Here is a 14739-nt window from a genome sequence, read left to right on the forward strand (position 1 = left end):
AAGGTGGGTTTTTGGAGCGTGGAAGGTTGAGGCGTGACCTTGTTGAGGTGTACAAGATAAAGTGAATATTCACAGTCATTTCCCCAGGGCAGAGGATTCAGGGTAGAGGGCACAGGCTTAAGGTGAGAGATTAAAGAAAGGCCTGAGGAACTATGTTTTCACTCAGAGGATAGTCTGTATCTGGAATGAGTTGCCAGAGGGAGCTGTGGAAGAAAATACAATTACAACTTTTAAAAGACATTTGGACAGATATTTGGACGAAGGGTTGAGAGGGAATAATGCTAAATGTAGGCAAATGGAACGTCCAGTATACCAACTTGGATGGCATGGACATGGTAGGCAAAAGGGCACAAGGGCTCTGATTCCAAATGTAAAATCTGTAAGATGCAGAACAGTAGGAAAGGCCCAGCTGGCCAAACAGTGCTAATTGAAAGATGTTTTCCCTTTGTAACAAACAATCTGCTGGAGGATCACAATGGGTTGAGCAGCATCAGAGGAGGGAAAGGAACGGTTGGCATTTCAGGTTGAACCTCTGCATCAGGGTGGAGAGGGGAGACATCAAGAATAAAGGTGGGGAGGTGAGACATGAAGCAAGAGGTAATTGTTGGGCTGAGGAAGGATGAAATATGAGGAGCAAATGGAGCCGGCGAGGGGAGGGGAGGGTGAAGGTGGAGATAGCTGGTGAGATCTGATAGATAGGGAAGGTGATAATGGGAGTCATTGGGGAGAGGAAAATGGCAAGAGGAACCAGGACAGATGGAGGAGGAAACCTGGGGGTGAATTGTGTGGTTAGTTGGTGGATGAAAACAGGAAGGGAAGTGGGACTGAAATGGGTGATGGGGAGATGGAGAGAGGTATAGGAAAGGGGCAACAATGGGAGGACAGTATGGGGATCAGGAGGAGAGGGGAGGGGGGGAGGGGGACACATTAGAGTGGAAGCTTACCTGAAATTGCAAAATTCAATGTTCAGTGTAAAATGGAAGGTCAGAGATAAATATTGAAAGTCAGAGAGTGGGTGGAGAGGGGAAAAAGGCAGTAGAAGAGATAGAAAAATAGGCTATGATATAACTTAACAGAGAGACGGAGGCAGGGAAATCAGAGATATAGAGAGAGAGAAAGAGGACAGAGAGATGGGTGGACAGTGGCTACGACAAAAATAAATTGTGTAATGTGAGAGAGGAAACTCAATCAATCAATCAATCAAGCCAGAACACAAGAAAATAGCAGGAGGAGGAGGCTATTCAGTCCACAAACTGAATAGCTCTGTCTTTCCATATGCTGCTCTGTCCTTCAATATGCTGAGCTATCCCAAGTCTGAACTCTTCCTCGGTGCCAGTCCCATCTCATTTCCCTGGTGTATCAAAAATGGAACCTCTTCCAATGATCTGTTCTCCACAAGCCTCTGCCGTGAAGAATTCCAGAAATCTACCAACTTCTGTGAGAAGAAACCCACATAAATGACAGTCGCCACCACCTTATAGACATGGCCACTCGCTCACAACTCCCCAACATGAAATGTCACAATATTTAGTGTATCGTGCCCCTTTATATATTCAACTAGACTAAGTGGGACCCGTTGGGTCCCATGTTCACACGAGAGGGCTGGCCCCCCAATGCAATATTCCACCTCTCCACCAATTCCAATGTTGGTGGCCAGTGGGGAGGGGGGGGGGGCATTCTGGAGTGCTGGCATGGGTGTTGTTGGCTTCAGGGACTACTGGTCTCCAGAGGGCTAGTATGGACATTGTGGGCCAAATGGATTCTTGGGGTGGCAGCTCAGTCCCTCAAGCCTGATGTGCTGGCAGCTCACTCACTCACGGCTGGTGGGCTGGCAGTTGACTCACGGCTATTCATTGAAATTCCATTTCAAGCAGAGTGCAAGGCCACCAAATTCAAATCCATTTTCCTACCATTTCAAGCAGGGTGCAAGGCCACCAAATTCAAATCAATTTTCCTACCATTTCAAGCAGGGTGCAAGGCCACAAAATTCAAGTGCAGTTTCTTATCACTTCAAGCAGGGTGCAAGGCCACCAAATTCAGGTTCATCTAAAATCAATGTAGTGCAAACAGGAAGTTGTCAAGTTTAGTCAAACAGCCATTTGCACTGCCTTTTTACTTCAACCCCAAATCCCCCCAAACAACCATTTCCACTGCCTTTTTACTTCAAACCAACCATATTTTTATTTTCAAACCACATTAAGGGCACTCACAGTTGAGTAGACATGTGTTCAGTGTTATTCAGAGCTCAGAGACATGAACCTCTCGCTTCCTCCATCTTGCAGAGACTGAGGGAGGCACACCAGGTTTTATAGTTCCTCCCCCCTCTCACCAGCAGGGGCAGCAGAGAGAATGGCAACATTTTTAAACACATTAATATATCTCTGATTTTTCATCGATGGGAAAAACCCTCCAGTCAAGGCAGGCGGAGCGAGGTGGTCACAAATGATGGCCGTAGGTGGCGGCGTTCTCTCGGAAATCACAGCACAGCGAGCCACAAGCGGTCAAGATCAGACTTTTAGTAATATAGATAAGATCACCCCTTATTTTCCGAATTTCAGGTAAAACTTTTTTAATGTGTGTATAATAACACAACTGTCTCATTGCAGGAAGTAGCCACCTGAAACTCTCCCAAATTGCCTCCAGAGTTAATGCATTCATTCTTAAATAAAGGAGATCGAAACTGTGCAGGTGTGGCCTCACCCACACTGTAAAATTGTAAAGATGCTGCTCTATTCTACTCCACACATTTACAGTCTCTGCCCGGTTAGATCATGACCTGACATTGGTTTATCCGACTGCAGTTCATGAGCTCACACTACCTCATATTACACTCCATGTGCCACGTTTTCAGTTCAGTTTAGTTTAGTGCCACGTGTACCGAGGTACAGTGAAAAGCTTTTGTTGCGTGCTATCCAGTCAGCAGAAAGACAATACATGTTCACTATAAATCCATTTACAGTGCATAGATGCATGATGCGTGAATAACGCCTATTGCAAGGTAAAGCCAGCAAAGTCCGATCAAGGATAGTCTGAGGGTCACCAAAGAGGTAGATAGTAGTTCAGAACTGCTCTGTAGTTGTGGTAGGATTATTCTATTGCCTGTTAACAGCGAGGAAGAAACTGTCCCTGAATCTAATGGTGCACGTTTTCACACATCTATAGCTTTTACCTGATGGGAGAGGGGAGAAGAGGAAAGGACCAGGGTGCAAATTGTCTTTGATAAGCTGCTGGCCTTGCCGAAGCAGCGTGAGGTATAATTGGAGTCAATAACAGGGAGGTTGGTTTGTGTGATGGTCTGGGCTGTGTCCAGAGTCATATATAGTCATACAGTGTGGAAACAGGCTCTTCGGCTCAACTTGCCTACACCGAACAACATGTCCCATCAACACTATTCCCAACTGCCTACATTTGGCCCATATCTCTCTAAACCTGCCCTATCGATGTATCTATCTAATTGCTTCTTAAATGTTACGATAATGCCTGCCTCAACTATCCCCTCTGGCCGCTCGTTCCATATACCCACCACCCTTTGTGTAAAAAAAAGTTACCCCCCAGATTCCTATTAAATCTTTTCCCCTTCACCTTAAACCTATATCACAATTCCCCAACTCTGGGCAAACGACGGACAGGCAAACGCCTCCGTTGCCATGCTGTGAGAACGAAGAGGATGAGAAGGAGTTTCTTCCCAGAGGCCATTAGGACTGTAAACTCCTATCTCTCCAGGGACTAACTTTACTGGACCATTCTACTGTTGTGTGGTGTCTTTTTAAAATAGCTGTTTTTTTCCTTTTCTTCCCTCCCACAAATATGTAATATGTGAATATGAGTTTCTGTTCCATTCTGTTTGCAGTTTGTTTGTTTGTTTATTGCACAATCCGCGAGCATTGCCACTTTTCATTTCACTGCACATCTCGTATGTGTATGTGACGAATAAACTTGACTTGACTTGAAGACACTGTACGTCTACCCAATCCTCTCATGATTTTATACACCTCTATTAGATCACCGCTCATTCTCCTATGCTGCAAGAAATAGAGTCCCAGCCTATTCAACCTCTCCCTACAGCTCAGTCTCGCGAGTCCTGGCTACTCCCTCTTCTCCCCTCTCAGACAAAAGGTATAGAAGTGTAAAAACATACACCATGCAAATATCCTAATTATACTATGCCTCCCTACTTTAATGCCTTCGGCTAATCTGGATACAGCACCCTCTGACCCAGCCTTTAGAGCATTAATATAAGTAATGAATAACCAAAGGCTTTGTGCCAATTCCTCCATTAGTTGCATGCTTCCAGCCTGAAAAGACGTCATTATTCCAAATCTTCAACTATAGGGTTCCAGGTTACCATTCATTTAAAACATTTCTCCCAAAACCAGGCATCTAACTTGATCCCTTATTGAATGCGTTCTGAAAATTTGTAAAGATTTCATCTACAGCTTCCTCTCTATCAGTTCTGCTTGCAACATGCCTGAAGAACTTTGTTAAACAGGACTTTCTTTTCATAAATCCATGTCGACTTTGTATTTTCATCAAATGAGTAGTTATCTTTTCTTTATTTATGGATTCTAGTAACTTCCCAATAGCATATGTTATGCTAACTGGCCAGTCGCTTTCAGTCCCCTTCCATTCTTGAACATGTGAGTTCCATTTGTAGTTTTTCTGTCGACAGATACCTTAAAGGATCTTAATGAGTTTTAACAAACTTCAATCAACAGCTCCATTATTTCTGTTGTCACTTCCTTTAAATCCCCTGGGTAAAGGCCATTGGCAACGTGTCTGTCTTAAGTCCCATTATTTTTTTCAAAGATATTGCCCCTCGTAATAAGGATTAATATATGTTTGTCCTTCCTATTGCACATACCAGACCTGTTATCTTTGCAGTATCCTCCACTATGAAAATTGGCACTACGTATTGATTTAAATTATCTGTTCTATCATTGTTTCTTGTTATTAATCCTCAGTTTCATCTTCTAGGCTACACACATCAGCCCTCCTCTTCATTTTCACGTCCACAGAAACCTTCAGTGAACTCTTTAATGAGTGCACTGAACACCACATCACCAGGCTCCACACTCCATAGATGTGCAATAGTTGGTCCTCCCAGGTAATTGACAGGGAAAGAGTTAAAGGCACTCTCTTGGAGGTTTGTCTCCTCTTGACATGTGTACAATCCTGGAGAAAGTGCGGACATAAAAAGTGGAAGGGCCGCATTGAGGTAGATTGGGAGATCAGGAATTCATCCGCAAGACTAGAGGGGTCCATTCAGGAGTGTGGTAACCGCAGGGAAGAAGCTGTTCTCAAATTTAGAGGGTGGCCTGGGAATGAAGATAAACTTTCCCTCCACAAGGACTGTGTGGTGGTCACTTCTACCATTGAACAGACACTTTTGCAACACTTGGATCAGTGAGGACAAGTTGTAGATTTGCTTCCGAGGACCTGATTTTTTTTGGCCTCAGTTCGCAATAACCAACCTGATCTCCCGGTGGCTCAGCACTTCAACTCCCCCTCTCCTTCTGAATCCGACCTTTCTGTCCTGGGCCTCCGCCATTGCCAGAGTGAGGCCCAGTGCAAATTGGAGGAACAGCACCTCATATTTCGCTTGGGTAGTTTACACTCCAGCAGTATGATCATTGACTTCTCCAATTTCAAGTGGTCCTTGCTTTCTCCCTCCTTCCCCTCCCCAGCTCTCCCACAAGCCTTCTGTCTCCGCCTCTTCCTTTCTTTTTTCCGCCCCCCCCCCGACATCAGTCTGAAGAAGGGTCTCGACCCGAAACGTCACCTATTCCTTCTCTCCATAGACCCACTGAGTTTTTCCAGCATTTTTGTCTACCTTTGATTTTTTTGCAATATCCTTCAGAGCAAGAAGTACACTGAATGTGGCAAATGTGGTAAGAGCACCTACAAACATATGATATTATAGTTACACTGAGACATGGCTTTAATAGGGACAGGGCTGGCCCCTTAATATTCCTGGTGGGCATTGGAATCCATTCGAAAGAACCATCTTAAGAAAGGCGCAGATCAACCAGTGGCAGTGAATGTGAATCTGTGAAGATGATTGACCTTGATTGAAATGCTCGTGGAAGTATAAATGAGAACAGTGTGATCAATGTAGGCTGCAGGGAGGCTTTTGATAGTGTCTACATGGAAGGGTGATTAACAAAGTTAAGACCACTGTGATCCAAGAAAAGGTGGAAAATTGGATCTAAAATAGACTCATTAGCATGAAGCAAAAGGGTAATTGTCAACAGATGTTTTTATGACACCTTTCAACCATTACCTTTCCAATCACTGGGATCTCAGTTCCCATATTCCCATCCACACACCAGGCTCTCAGTTCCCATGTTCCCTTTAATCTCACCTGAGCCCCTTAAATGCCTCCAAATGGCATTGTGTAAAGAGACCATCCAGCTCATTGGAATGAATGTAGCATTTATGATGAGAGATTGGATAAGCAGTGGAAGAGAGGAAGTTGTTGGGAGAGTTTAATTGAGGGATTAAAATCTAGGTGGCAAAGAGCAGATTTGAGGGGAGAGGAAGTAACGTGGTCTCACCTAAAGGGCAGTGGGGTATAAAACTCACTATCTTAAACCCTCACCACATTTCAAATTGTTTGAAGACCTGCGACCTTAAGTGTTATAGATCAAATGCTGGAAGATGGGGATGGATGTAATATCTTCTCCATCAGCAACTATACATTGGAGTGAACTGCCTTCATAAATTGGCCATGATTCTGTGATTATGCGATTGTAGGAACGCGGCAATTATTACAGAATTTGCATGGAGTTTGTTAATATTTACAAAGGATTCACCTTGACTACAATATCATTGACATCATTCTGGTAAAGAGCAACAATATTTACAGAGTGTTTCCATGGCGCTGTCAGTGTGTCTAGATAGATTAAGAAGGAGAAGTTCTTCTCACGCAGGTTGAGAGAATGCATGCATCAATATACTTCAGAAACAATTGAAACAATTTACCCTCAGTCTGAAGGGTCTCGACCCAAAACATCGCCTATTCCTTCTACCCAGAGATGCTGCCTGTCCTGCTGAGTTACTCCAGCATTTTATGTCTATGTTCAGTGTAAACCAGCATCTGCAGTTCCTTTCTACACAAAAATTGTTTGACCAGTTGGCTGGTTCAATGGTGCCATTCCACCAGATGGCAGTATAGTTCCACAATGCAAGAGACATTCTGTGTGGTTCAAGTCAACAGTTCACAATGCTGCTGTGCAGGTTAAGTCTCCTCCAACAGTCAAAAAAAAAATCCTAAAATAAAAAATATATAAAACTATTGCTGCTGCCTTACTGAAATTGCCTGTCCCAACCTCCAAGCATGCCTTTAGGAATCACAAGCTCACTCACCCCCCCCCCCCCCCCCCCACCCCCTTGCTCCACTCCAAGTCACTGACCTCTCTCTCTGATGCTGCTGGAGTCTCTGACATCACTCTTGCCTCCTCGCTGGGTCACCAGGCCATTCCCAGAGACTTTGGCTGTCTTCCCAGCTACTCCAGTTCTTCAGTCCCACTCGCAAGGAGTCTGATCTCCCTATTAGCCGATACATGGAGTTGTCATCTACACAGTCAATCCTGGGCCCAGAACAATTCCACCCCCAAAACAGACTTTTACAAATTACTGTAATTAAATGGAAGTAATCATTGCTTTCCTTCAGCATGCTCTCTTCTGCTATATTTTTTTAAAGTTTATGCCTGGTTTAGGAAGGCCTGCAATATTTCAATTAATGGCAACCGAGTCTCATTTCTCAATTGGGATTTTAATTCTCTGTAACATGGTGAACCTTAAACTGCTGTCTAGTGCCAAAACTACATTTTTGATTTATACTTATACTCAATTTTTTTCCTTTTCAACTTTTCCAAGGTTCATTATAGCCAGGAATATTATGCCAATGGCATCCGATACTTCAGCCAATCCAGTTGTTATTGCTTCTCTATCAAGTGCCTGCATACCATGGACTGTTTATTTAGCATCTGCTCTCTAATGCTATCTTGGTCTGCTTCATGTTCAGCCAGCTCCATGCTATTTCTGAAGTACCATTGGCTCTAATTCTCGTAGTTCTTTCTAGTCCCCAGTGTACTTTATACATTTTCTCTAATTGCTTCTATCTAGGGGGCGCCGTCCTGTGTGGTATGGCTGTCCAGCCTGCAGCTGTCTGTTTTTCATATTTTTTCTTATTTTTAGTTAGTTGAGTGTTTTGTTTTTTAGGAGTTCTAGTCTTTTTTATGTGGGGGGTGGGGTGTGGGGGAGGGGAGGGGAAGGGGGAAACTACCTTTCAGGGTCCCTACCTGGTCGGAGATGCAGCTTTTCTCCGGGCTGCAATTTCGACCCGTCCTCGCGACCTACCAGCGGGCCTGGAGCGGCGTTTCCTGAAGGGACAGCCCAGAGCCTCGGCTTCGGCGGCGGCACAGCGCTGGAGCACTATCGCGGAGCGGGCGATGCCTTGCCCGGGTCGCCGTGCTGGAGCTCCGGTGAGCTGAAGACCGCCGAGTAAAACATCGCGGAGCTGCAGGTCTGCGGAGCGGCTAGCCGCGGGTGACAGCGCTGAATTTTTCACCGGGAGTCTGGGATCTCGCGACGAGATCGCCAGGAGTGGAGCTCCATCCGGCGCGGCCTTGTTGGCTTCGGAAGCCGCGGTCTCAAGGAGGCGGCCGTTCCAGGTGTCCCATGCCGCTGAGAGGATTCTCCCGATGCCGGAGCACCATCACCCGGCGAGAACGACCTGGAACATCGGGCCGTAGCGGCGACTGCGGAGGCCTCAATAGGCCTGATTATGGGTGGACATGGGGATGGGACTGGACTTAGTGCCTTCCCTCATAATGGAAACCATTGTGGGGGGATGTTATTTATGTTAAAGTTCTTTATTATTGTCATGTTTGTATTCTTTTTTATGTGCTGCATTGCCAACAAGAATTTCACTACACCTAGGTGTATGTGACTAATAAAGAAACCTTTGAACCTTTGGTGTTTGCTCTCACCCAGAAAACTAAACTTGCGACAAGATCAATGGTTCTAGCCATGTTGAAATGGACTCCATCCATTTGATGCAGGTCCTTCCTGTTCCAACAGATCTCCACTCTGCATCATCTCTCCAATCGTAGTTAGTCTTTGTGATGTATGTAATATAATTAGCATATGTTATGTCTTGCGTGAGGGGACGCATGCGCTAGGGAGACTCAAGGTGACGTCCTGTAATAAAGTAGCTTGTTAGTTTACACCTGTATCTGAGAGTTCTTTTGAGTCAGTTCCAAGTACCCAAAATACACTACAGCCTTTACCTTACTGCTCGAGAAAACAGCATGTGGCCATCAGAGATGGCTCCCTCACAATAAAATTGAAATATGCAGCTTTTGCCAAAGTTGTAACCCCTGGGTATGGGGGTTACAGCTGATTTTGCAGAGAGCCTCATTTACAGAGCCCCAGTTTACATAACAATGGAATGATGCTTAAATGTTTGGCAGACGCCACCAATAAAGTCCGCATCATTAAATCTTCCAAAACAGCAAATGGAAGCAAAATTGATTGCAGAATAACTTTTTTTTTTTAAATCCTACTTAATGCGCATTAGTATTTTTAATCTTGTTTGTAAGATTCCATGGCTCTTGGGCAAGTTCCTTATGTCCAGATTGCTGGTCTTTGCCATTTGTTGCCACAATCTTTTCATTCCTCTCTCAGTTATGTTTCATCTTCCTTTGCTCTAATTAAGAGCATTTACCTTAACTGTCGATGCTTAATTTTACTTGTGCCATGATTCATTAAAGAAACCAGTCTAGCCAGCACTGCAGATCAGGCACCTGTGTGGAACTGCCATTTCTCCCATTCCAGAACAAGGGGTCACAGTTTAAGGATAAGGGGGAAGTCTTTTAGGACCGAGATGAGAAAAAAAAATTTCACACAGAGAGTAGTGAATCTGTGGAATTCTCTGCCACAGAAGGTAGTTGAGGCCAGTTCATTGGCTATATTTAAGAGGGAGTTAGATGTGGCCCTTGTGGCTAAAGGGATCAGGGGGTATGGAGAGAAGGCAGGTACAGGATACCGAGTTGGATGATCAGCCATGATCATATTGAGTGGTGGTGCAGGCTCGAAGGGCCGAATGGCCTACTCCTGCACCTATTTTCTATGTTTCTATGCTTTTGGTTTGGAACAAGAAAGGAGGTTTGCAAGAAATAGGTTTCTCCCATTCAGTTTCTGTACACACCCTATTCTCAGTCTGAGTAATGCTTTTTCCTTCCTCCGCAAACCATGAAACAGATTCTGATCCACTCATCCTCTTTCATAAATCCCGATTCTCTCAAACTAACATAGCTGTTGCCACAACAGGCACATCCATGTGTCTGGGTGTAGTGAGGTTGGTTTTGCAAATAGACGGCAACATCTATTTATGCTGAAATGTGTAATCACTACAGCAGAAGAGCAGAATTAGAAACAAGGAATTGCAGTTGCTGGTTTACACAAAAGGACACAAAGTGCTCGAATAATTCAGCAGGTCAGGCTGCTTCTTTGGCGAACATGGATAGGTGATTTTTCAGGCCATGCTTTGTCCTGCCTCCTCTCTCCCAGCTATCTTCCCTCTTCCCCTACAAAGAGTCTGATGGGTCCTGATCCAAAACAGCATCTATCCATGTTCTCCAGAGAAGCTAGACATGAAAAGCTGGAGAAACTGGATCGAAGGAATTGGTGATGTTTCAGGTCGAGACTGAAGAAGGATCTTGACCGGAAACGTCACCCGTTCCTTCTCTCCAGCGATGCTATCTGTCCCGCTGAGTTACTACAGCTTTTTGTGTCTATCTTTGGTTTAAACCAGCATCTGCAGTTCCTTCCTGCACACTTCTCCAGAGACGCTAACTGGCCCGCTGAGTTATTCCAGCATTTGTGTCCAGCAGATAGAGCTGCTGTCTCACAGCTCGTGACCCAGGTTTAATTCTGGCCCTGATAGAGACAAAGTGCTGGAGTAACTCAGAGGGTCAGACAATATCTCTGGAGAAAAAGGATGGGTGACATTGCAGGTTGGTACCCTTCTTCAGACTGCATCTGCAGTTCCTTTCTACATACTCAATCCTGGCTTTGGTTGCTCTCAATGTGGAGCTTGCACTCCAGGAGCTCCACTGTCTTCCCACATCCCATGGATGTGCGGATTGGTGTGATAGTTGCAGTACATTGCATTTGGTGTTGCAGAGCATTAGTAGAATCAGGATGGGCTTGCAAGAGAGTTTACCAGAAAAAAAGGTTGAATGGCCTCCTTCAATGGCATGTGAAAATATGAAAGCAGATTCCAAAGCTCATTTCAGGCAAGATTGCAACTGGAGATACGGGAAGGCTACTTTGCTCCGGACACTGGGCTGACAATGGCTGTGTCTTAAACCAGCTTAATCTAGCTCTGAAGGGAACACACCCTGACAGTGCTGCCAGATTCAATAGGCGGCAGGATCAAGTACAAGTTACTCAAGAGGCAACCACTTGCATCATCAAAAATCTCTAATGCTGCCAAGAACAATGCTCATGTATCAACACATTTATGATTAATCTACCAAGCCATAAAAAAAAATACACATTGTATTTCACAGCATTGGAGATTTTTGATGACAGTTTGTATTTATTTGTTTCCTCTATCAAATAAAACCTTGTGACTTAGAGGTATGCAAAATTGTGAAACACCTGGATAAGGAGCCTTTTTCACAGGGTTGGCAAGTCTAAAACAAAAAGGGGCGTAGATTTAAAGTGAGAGGGGAAAGATTTAAAATAGACTTCTTCATACAGAAAGTTGTGGGTGTTGGATGTACAGAATTTGCAACTAGAGGAAGTAGGAGGCAAGTACAATTACAACATTTGAAAGACATTTGAACAGGTACATGAATAGAAACGGTTTAGAAGGATATGGGCTAAACACAGGAAACTAAAACCAGTTCCGATACTTCTAGGTCAGAACACCTTGGGCTGAATGGCCCAGTTTCCTGCTCTGTAACTGACTTTAAAACTATGCTTTTAGTATTCAGAAATTATGGAGAAAATAAACTTCTTGTTGGACTGAGGTATGTTTTCTGCAGAATGCAAAAATGACGTGCACGAAAAACATTTGGAGAAAATTTTAATTAAACAGATGTCAGCATAGATGTTTACAAAAAGTAGATTGCAAATTGGACCATGTTTATCAGGTTGTTGTTGAGTGTATATTCAGTGCAAAGTTGCAGACATTGCAGATCATGTGGGTTGTATCAAATAGTACAATGGTTAATATCCTACTCAAGGCTAACAAGCACTGGCTCCATTGTGTTAGAGTGCAAGTGAAAGTCTTTAAACATGGGTATCTTTAAATTGAAGGGATAAAGCTTGTTACACAAAGGCAAGAATATACTCCTGAACACTGCAGACGGGCTCAGAAGTAATATGCTGTGTGAGTGATCCAGTTTGGTTTCTCTTCTCTTGAGCGTTTAGCTGAGCTGTGGGATGTGAAGATGGATTTGTAAACCTCAGATTTTTCTCCCATTTCTGCAACAGATCGTTTGACAAGGTTGGTAGCAGGTTTACAAGCTTTCCCAGAAGAAGTGGATGGTGAAGATGATGACAACTGCCCATTTTCTAGAAGAAAACAAATAGAGGAACCATCAGTTACTCATTTTGAATGAGCAATTTTGTCTTTTGCAATATCACAGACTGGAACATTTAAGAGAAAGGAGGGGTATTAATGCAGCAGATGGTTCATCATTTGGGATTTACATTCTCCTGCAGGAGGAGATAATGTTGACAATACTTTAATCGCAACAACAACCATCGAAGATAGAAAGAAATAGTGCAAGTATTACCTGGTTACTTTATTACCTTTGACAAGAAAATTAAGCACATATTTTGTATATCTCAGTGAAAAAAAAGCTTCTAAGAAATCTGAATGACACACCAATACTATGGAAAAAAGGCAAGAACTTAAAAACATGGCAGACATAGGATCACATACATGCCCACAGTCCCATTTGCCAAGTGAGGCTAAACTCACAAACAAATTAATTGTTAAGACTATTCCCACAGGTGGTGGTGTGTATATGGAACGAGCTGCCAGAAGAGATATTTGAAGCAAGTACTATAACAACATTTAAAAGGCATTTGTACAGGTACATGGATAAGAAAGGTTTAGAGGGATATGGTCCAAACACAGGCAGGTGGGTGTAGGGGCATCTTGGTCAGCATGGGCAATTTGGGACGAAGGGCCTTTTTTCCTGTGCTGGATGATTATCTTTCAAAGGACACCTGCTGAACTGTAGTTTAACGTTATCTAAAGCTTTCCTTCCCAAATAGAAGGGTACAGAACGTTAAAGTTAAACCTAGACATCAGACAAAACTTCTATTCTGATAGACAATGGAAATTGAGCTCTTCTCGCGCTCTTCTCCCCAGCCCCATCAGCTCCCACAAGACATTGTTCATGCTGAGGGGCAAATGGCAAGTACAAGACCGAGATCAACTCAAGTAATGGCATCAAGAAACGGACTAATGACCTGTACAGAACAGTCAAATCGATTTGGATGTTGAAGCAGGCTCAAAGAAATAATCAAAAGATTATTTTAAATAATTAAAAGGTGGCAGAAATAACCTGGCAGCCCCTGGTAGGAGAATCAATTATTGACCCAATTGATTGATTAAAAGATACAGGATACTTTTGATTTTGTTAATGACTTCCTCTGCAAGCAGGTGGGAACTGCTGCTTGAATCGTGCTAGAGGTTGTGCTCGAAGCTTGCTCACTGGCCTACATCCATCTCCTCTCTTTCTTTGAAACCTTCTCAAAATCTATGCTTCCTCCACATAAGCTTCTAGTTTGCCTCTCCGAACTTGTGTCTTAGTCTGGTGTCTGCTTCTAGTCACTCCTTTATAGGTTTTCTCACTCACACAAAACATATTCAACAGTACAAATTATAAATTCAATACCAAACAAACACAGTCTGTGTGGTTCTGACATCAAGTGCAACCTTTGATCAAATTCAGCTCCAAGGAGAGCTTAAACAGATACAGTTGTTATTTTCTGCAACAGGGGATGAGTGGAAACCATTCAGCTGTGTGAAAAGTGCACTCTGCACAACACTGCCAAGCATTTCCAGCACTTGATTTTTATTGACGTTTTCACCATCTGCAGGTTTATGATTTTCAAAAGCCATGCTTACCTCATTTAACTAGAGCAAACTAAACTATTAAAAGATCATAGCTTGATTTGTTCCTCAAATTGCATTATTTTTTAATCAAATAAAACCAAGAATACAAGTTGACCGGCATTGGCAAGTGGTCTGTACAGTTCAAAGGAAACATATTCAGAGCACAGAAGCAGGCTAATGATATAATAATTCATTTTTTTAGTTTCCCCACATTCTCATCAACTCTCCCCAGATTCTATCACTCATCCACACACTGGTGCAATTTACAGAGGCCAATTAACCTGCCAAAATTAAAACCCAGCTAATGTGTTGTGGTTATACTTGTGGAAAAACAGGACAGACAGTGCAACACCTAGTCACAGGTTAGTGTACAAAGTTACATTGACTTTTGCTCGTCCTTCTGCACCAACACCCATATCTAACCGGTTTAGTTAACTTACAGTCCAGTCTAATCTAATCTCTCTGCATGCCATTCTTTGGTAGCAGAGTGGTACGAGGTAAAGTTGACAGCAGCTGCCATCTGGGCAGTTTTCCCCTGTCCATCATTTTGATGTGCTCACCTATCTAAGCATCACCATAGACTGCTAGCT

The 14739-nt window shown here is 43.5% G+C and overlaps 1 protein-coding gene across 2 annotated transcripts in view; it reads right to left on the minus strand.

Annotated features, from left to right (window-relative positions):
- Positions 1 to 12083: 12083 nt before the first annotated feature.
- The window catches only part of rtf2 (replication termination factor 2), a 69016-nt gene continuing 66360 nt past the window's right edge, over positions 12084 to 14739 (minus strand). For both annotated transcript variants that reach the window (XM_033041984.1, XM_033041985.1), the window contains exon 9: positions 12084 to 12591. In XM_033041984.1, coding sequence (XP_032897875.1) covers positions 12389 to 12591 — 203 coding nt within the window. In that variant the 3' untranslated portion in view covers positions 12084 to 12388. The remainder of the gene's footprint in view (positions 12592 to 14739) is intronic.

The sequence above is a fragment of the Amblyraja radiata genome, chromosome 23 (assembly GCF_010909765.2).
Source record: "Amblyraja radiata isolate CabotCenter1 chromosome 23, sAmbRad1.1.pri, whole genome shotgun sequence".
Taxonomy (NCBI): Eukaryota; Metazoa; Chordata; class Chondrichthyes; order Rajiformes; family Rajidae; genus Amblyraja; species Amblyraja radiata.